General features: G+C 39.4%; 1 protein-coding gene across 2 annotated transcripts in view; it reads right to left on the bottom strand.

Moving 5' to 3' along the window:
• KCNH5 (potassium voltage-gated channel, subfamily H (eag-related), member 5) overlaps positions 1–7,434 on the bottom strand; it is a 608,817-nt gene that overhangs the window by 115,930 nt on the left and 485,453 nt on the right. Inside the window, exon 10 of one of the 2 annotated variants that reach the window (XM_006864573.1) lies at positions 5,760–5,956. The exons of the other annotated variant lie outside the window; for it this stretch is intronic. Coding sequence (XP_006864635.1) covers positions 5,760–5,956 — 197 coding nt within the window. The remainder of the gene's footprint in view (positions 1–5,759; positions 5,957–7,434) is intronic. 2 annotated transcript variants of the gene reach the window in all.

The raw sequence follows: 7,434 nt of genomic DNA, 5'->3' as shown, positions 1-7,434 counted from the left end.
TATATATATATATGTTGTTGTTGTTGTGTGCCATCAAGTTGCTTCCAACTCAGAGCAGCCCTGTATAAGGTTTCCAAGAGCAGCTGGTAGGTTAAAACCTACTGCTGTTGAGTGAATTCTAACTCATATCAACCATACAGGACAGAGTAGAACTGATCCACAGGTTTTCCAAGACTGCAGTTTTTACAGAACCAGATTGCCACATCTTTCTCCTGTAGAGCCACTGACAGGTTTTTTGTTTGTTTGTTTGTTTTAAAGTTTTTATTGTGAATTGAGTGATAGTTTACATGATAGAACATTAGTTTTACGCTCATCCTATTGTATTTTGTTTCATTGCAATGATTACAATCCCCTCCATGCATCATCATTCAACAATATTTGCTTCTATTCCGTCTGTTGTTTTTTGTTTTGTTTTTAGTGGACACAAAAACACTCAGGAATATATAATAATTTAAACAACCAAAGGGCACATTCTGCAAGCCTGCCTCTTGGCCGCCATCACACAGCCTTTCTCTTTCCATGAGTATACAGTCCTCAACTGCTCTATCTCCCCATGTCCTCATCTCTGCCTCCATCTCTGGTATCATTCTATCCCTGGATAGGGTCCCACATTCCACTTGTATTCTTCTCCTTGATGGTCCTAGGGTCTTCTGTTCCTGGGCTGTAAGATTAACTACTCTTCTTTTTGTTACAAACCCACTACATTTACTGTTGTGACAATAGGAATTAGTCACAATAACAATTAGTCAATATTGAATCATAAGTATCTTATCCCCATCTCCTTTCATCAGACCCATTTAGATAAGTTGAAAACTATTCAGTGGGGGTTCTACCTTCCATGGCACACTCTGAAACTCCCTCTTGGAAACTTGTAAGCCAGTCACTTCATGCCTTTGTAGCCCTCCCACTCCCCACTTTAGGTAGCCAATGTCTAAGTCGCTGGTCCCTCTCAACCCTGTGTACAGAGGGACTATGTTTGATCATTGATGTGAAGATTCCTTCCCTCTCAGTTGGTATTTTGAGCTACTACGTCCATAGGTATAGGTCAAGTTCCTCAAATTGTAGCAATTTACACTTGTATCCTTTATCAAAACACTGGCAGGTTTGAGCTACTGACATTCTGGTTAGTAGCTGAGTGATTAACCACAGTGCTACCAGGGTTTTAGAAATGACTCACCCACTGCCACTGAGTTGATTCTAACACATAGCGACCCTCTAGGATAGAGTGAACTGCTCCTTATGGTTTTTGAGACTGTAACTCTTTCAAGAGCAGATAGCTTCATCTTTCTCCTCACAGAAATAGTTGCTGTTGTTGGTAGGTGCCCTCAAGTTGGTTGTGACGCATAGCGACCCTATATAGGGTTTCCAAGGAGTTACTGGTGAGTTTGAACCACTGATCCTGTGATTCAAACTGACCATGCCATCCAGTGCTTTATTCCACAATACCATACATTAACTGTTGTTGGTAAGTGCTGTCAAGTCAATTCCAACTCATAGCAACCTTGTATAAGGTTTCTGGTGAACTTGAACCACCAACCTTGTGGTTCAAACCAATCTTGGAGTCCAGCACATTGAGCAAACTTATATATCAAGCATTCTATTTTCCTTAACAGAGATGGAGACAAGCAGCTAAAAGCTTTAGCAATCCTTCTCATTGAAACCAATGAAAACTGCACACATTATACAAACAACTCTACTGAACCACAGTATATGTTTATGTGACCATTAGTATTGTAATTTAATAATGGCATGGAAGATGGGTTCATAGCCTTTCCACATACTAAATTCTTGTTGTTGTGTACTATTGTGTCATTTCTGACTCATAGCCATCTTACAGGACAGAGCAGAATTGACCCATATGATTTCCTGGGCTGTAAGCTTTGTAGAAGCAGATGGTCGGGTTTTTTCTCCTGCAGAACTGCTGGTGGGTTCAATATAAAGGCCTTTTGGTTAGCAACCCAGTATTTAACAATGGTGCTACTAGTGCTCCTTATTTGTAGGTATTGATGTTGTTGTTACGTGCCGTTGAGTCAGTTCCAACTCATAGCGACTCTGTAAAGGGTTTCCAAGGAGGGACTGGTGAGTTTGAACTGCTGACCTTGTGGCTCAAACCGACCTAGTGGCTGAGTGCTTTATTCCACAGTGCCAAACCGGGACTTAATTAATGGTTATGATAGCTACAATGTATTGCTAACATAATAAGGTGGTAATTTTGATTATGCAATTTACAAGAATTGTTCACTGCAATAATGCCTATGTTGTTGTTGTTGTTAGGTACCGTCGAGTAGATTCTGACCCAAAGCGACCCTATATAGAGTTTCCAAGGAACAGCTGGTGAACTTGAACCACCAACTCTGCAGTTCAAATGACTTTGCAGACTGGCAAATTAGCCCACAGTGCCACACCAGGACTCCAATAATGTCTATAATAACATAAAATAACAACAAATATTATTTCTTAATAGGTAATAGTGAATGAAGTTACCAACAGGGATTCAAAAGAACTCCCTATGGAATTTAGAACCTAAAGTAAGAAAGTTCCATATTTAGTTCATACTTAGCACCCTATTCCACATTCAATATTACCTGAATTTTTATTTACTTTTACAAATATGTTTCAGTAGGTGTGCTTTACATATTATTTACACTGAGTATAAGTTCTTTGAGCAAGGAAACTCTTCATTGAGTTTTTGTTTTGAGGACTAACGTGCACCTAACCCAAGCCATGGTATTTCACTTCCTTTATATGCATGTGAAAGATGGACAGTGAATAAAGAAGACCAAAGAAGAAGCGATGTATTTGAATTATGGTGTTGGTGAAGAATATTGAAAGTACCATGAACTTCCAGAAAAACCAACAAATCTATCTTGGAAGAAACACAGCCAGAATGCTCCTTAGAAGCACACATGGTGTAAGATCAGGCAATGTTTTGTTCTGTTGTACACAGGATCACAATAAGTCAGAACTGACTGGAAACACCCACTGACAACAAAAACAACAAAACAGCAATATAGTATAGATGCTAATTTGACTATAAACTTCATTTCTTTCTTCTATGTTAACCACAGTGAAGATTTTATTTAAATAGGGTAGCAGACAGAAAGGATTGTTATTTCAAAATACTTTACCATATACAGGCAATCGTTTTAGATGAAATTCCTTAGCATAGTTATGCAAAGGTGTATTTCATTCTTGGCAATAAAAAAGCCCTAGCTAATGCCTATAAATCTGAGCTAGGAAATTTCTTTATGCAAATTAAATGTGTGTCACATGCATCAATAAAAGAGAAGATGACAATGAAGATTAATTTGCAAGAGCAGTGCAGAGTAAAGGATTCCTATACTTATTTGTAGGATATGTCAGTGCACCTAATTAATTTTCCAGAAAGAGTATTTTTGGAAAGAATTAATAGGTAGTACGCTGAAAGCAGAGGATACCAGAAAGATGTTTACCTTTGCTTTATTGATTAGACTGCAGATCATGACAAGCTAAGGACTACACTGTGGAGAATGAGTATTCCAGAACACTTACTTGTACTCATGAAGAACCTGCACAAAGACCAAGAGGCAGTTGTTAGAACAGAACAAGGGGACATTGGATAGTTTAAAATTAGGAAAGGTGTGCAATCTTTCACCATATTTATGCAGTCTGTATGCTAGCAAATATTCTGAAAAGCTGGCTTATATGAAGAAGAACATGACATCAGTTTTGGAGGAAGAATCAATAACAACCTGTGATATGCAAATAATACAACCTTGCTTATTTTGAAAACTTAAAATACTGATGAAGATCAAAGACCACAGCTTTTTTAAAGTTGTAAGAGCAAAGATATCAGTTCTGATATCATTTTTTATATAGTTTGAGGACTAAAGTATGCCTGACCCAAACCATAGTTTTTTCAGTCTTTTCAGTAGCCTCATGTGCATGTTAAAGTAGGACAATGAATAAAACGACCTTAGAAGAATTGTTGCATTTGAACTGTGGTGAAGAAAAATACTCAATGCACCATGGACTGCCAGATGAGCAAATAAATCTGTGTTGGAAGCAGTACCACCAAAATGCTCTTTACAAGCCAAGATGGCCAGACTTACTCTTTCATACTTTGGACATATTATCAGGAAGGACCAGTCCCTCGGGAAGGATCTCATGCTTAAATATAAGAGTTTTAAATATCCAGACGGTTGCCTTAGAGAGAAGGAATTTTTTTTTAAAAGTAGAGGGGCAGAGAAAAAGAGGGAAACCCCAACAATAAGGATTGGCAAAATGACAACGCCATGGGCTCCAGCATAGTAGCATTTGTCATGATGGTGCAGGACCAGGAGGAATTTCATTCCATTTTATGCATGGTCTCTATGGGTCAGAATCAACTCAATGGCATCTAATAACAACAACCTGTATTTAAAGTGTACAAGTGCAAAGATAACAGTTTGAGGACTAAGGTGACACAAGCTATGGTGTTTTCAATAACTTCATATGCATGTGAAAGTTGGACAATGAATAAGGAAGACTGTAGAAGAATTGATGCATTTGAGGTATGGTGTTGGAGAAGAATACCAAAAGTACCAAGGTCTTCCAGAAGAACAAACAAATCTCTGTTGGAAGAAGTACAGCCATAATTCTCCCTAGAAAACAGGATGGTCAGACTCTGTCTCTCATAATTCAACATATTATCAGGAGGAACCAGTCCATGGAGAAGGATATCATGCTTGGTAAAGTCAAGGGCCAACAAAACAGAGAAAGACACCCAATGAGATGGACTGGCATAGTGGTGGCAGCACTGGGCTCAAAGGTAGCAACAATTATTAGGATTATAGCGCAGGACTCTGCAGTGGTTTGTTCTGATATACACAGGGTCACTGTGAGTCGGAACCAACTGGTGGTACCTAACAACAACAACACTAACATAGCCCTTACACCTCTCTGATGGTCTGTTTTCTTGCTCATTTTCCAAGCCTAATTCTCTAGCCTTTTGTTTTAGTTTCCTAGGGCTGTCATAACAAAATACCAAATGAATAAACAGATCTGTGTTGGAAGAAGTACAGCCAGAATGCTCCTTAGAATCTAGGATGGTCAGACTTTGTCTTCCATACTTCAGACATATTATCAGGAGGGACCAGTCCCTGGAGAAGGACTTCATATTTGATAAAGTGGAGGGTCAGTGAAAAAGAGTAAACCCCCCAATGTGATGTACTGGCACAGAGGCAGCAGCAACGGGCTCAAGCATAACACTTGTGAGGATGGCGCACGACAAGGCTGTGTTTTAATTCTGTTGTTATGAGTCAGAACTGACTTAACAGCACCTAACAACAGCAACAACAACAAGATTTATGAATGGGTTATTAAGTATGGAGGAAGGTTTAAAGAGAGTCAGGAAAATAAAATGACAAGCAGCTTGATAAGCTTTACCAGCTTTAAAAAAAATCCATTAAATAACATAAGATATACTGATATTAACTTATGGCAGTATTATAAATCTCAAGAATTGACTATATCATAATACAGTTCGTTTCTTCTCAAGGCTGCTTTTATTGTACATCTTAAATGATAGGGATCAAAGTCTTTACCCATATAGTCAGTGGTGTTGTTGTTTTCTTTAAAAAGTATATAAAATATAAAGAAAGTAAATAAAATAATATGACTATACTTTGATGGAAATGCATGGCTGCAAAACGAAGTAAGCTGTCTGCCCTTCAGCTAAAGCTGCATAGCAGAATAACCCTCTGCGTATGAATAAGAGGAAATGGATCCAAACAACATACCCGTTTTCTTAGATTGCAAGTAAGAGTGAGATTCCTTGAGAATGAGTTTGCAAAGGCTGTATAAAAATCCAGGACTTTGAGCAAGGCTTCCCGCTTGATGATGTGCAGATCACAGTATGTCAGTGCCCGGACATTGGCACAAGCATGAGCAAGAGTAGTTTCCTTCCAGAAGATGTCTCCAAATACATCACCTTTCCCTGGAAAAGAGTATAAGACACATATTAAAGTATCTACAATAGTTCTTATCCAAATCACACTGTTATTCAGTTTCATATACAGTATTGATCTTCTGGACTACTGGTGGGGAGTTGTAGGATCATCAGTGGGTTGCAAACCAGAGGTCAGCAGGTCAAACCCATCAGCTGCTCCTTGGAAACCCTATACAGGGTCGCTATGAGTCAGATCTGACGCTACAGCACTTAAAAACAACAATAACAATATTGATCCTCTAGCAAAATTTGGAGCCTGAGGGTTTAATATGATGGCTACATATAACCATGTGCAATGATTCCATACAATGTGGCACACTGAATTTACTTAATATGCTTTTCCTATCCAAAGTCGTCTTAATTTCACCATGCAAATCAGGTGTACAGGACTCTAAAGCTGGAATAGGTTAGTTCAGCCATCCCACCAGGTTTAAAAGGTGCCATCTCAGAAGCATGACCATCAAGGAAGAAAAGCATGAGTGGAGCATGAGAGCCCTACCTAGAAAAACAATCAGAGCAAAGGCAGTGGCAGAGACAATAGCATGGAAAGACAGAGCAACTATGGGCTTCTACGCCCATAGACTGAGTAAAGCTGAGTGTCTACAGGCAGGATGCTGGCTTGCAGAATGTTCAAGCAGACTGGTTAAAGGAGCTTGGTAACACTTGCAAGGCAGAAGATATGGGGTCACATGGTTGAGAGGCCAAAGACAGGAGTTGGACAGGCCTGCAGTATGGCAACCAAGAGGCACTCCTGACTGGAGAACTGCTGTTTGCTGGGTTGTTTCTGATACGGAATTGTATCCTGTTCCTTTCATTATTAAACCCCATAATCATGAGTGTTGTTATGAGTTATGTGTGGTCATTGCAATAGATTATTGAACTCATATATGAACCAGAGAGTGTTGTGTGAGGGATAGTTGTTATCAGAATAGGGTAGAGAGATTGTATAATGGAGGCATGTCTAACTAAACTCAACTTTATAGGAATTGACCTTGGGCTAATTTTGAGTTTGTTTCTCTTCCATTTACGAAGCCAGAGGAAGTCAGACATGGTCCTGACATGGTTCTTATATTTGCCATTACCCTAAATTCAATTTTTTTAAAACAATTTTTATTGTGAGGTTTACATGGGAGAACATCAGTTTTATGTTCCTCTTATCGTATTTTGTTTCATTGCAATTATTACAATCCCCTCCATGCATCATCAAAGAACCAAAGGGTACACCCCAAAGGTCCTCCCCCGGGCCATCAGCATAAACTCCCTCCTTGAGTTCAGTGTCCCCAGCCACTCCATCTGTCACATCATTGTCTCTGTCTCCATTCCTGGCATCTCTGCCTCTCTGGGTAGGGTCCTGCTCTCTGCTCTTCTCACTTGATGGTCCCAGGGACCTCCGCTCCTGGGCAGCAAAATCAATCACTACCCTCCTTTTGTCAAAAAACATCTACCTCTATATTTCCTACCCTCAC

Source organism: Chrysochloris asiatica, unplaced genomic scaffold (genome assembly GCF_000296735.1).
Source record: "Chrysochloris asiatica unplaced genomic scaffold, ChrAsi1.0 scaffold00067, whole genome shotgun sequence".
Lineage (NCBI taxonomy): Eukaryota > Metazoa > Chordata > Mammalia > Afrosoricida > Chrysochloridae > Chrysochloris > Chrysochloris asiatica.
Note: the sequence above shows the minus strand (reverse complement) of the source record. Positions and strands in the feature narration are given on the sequence as shown.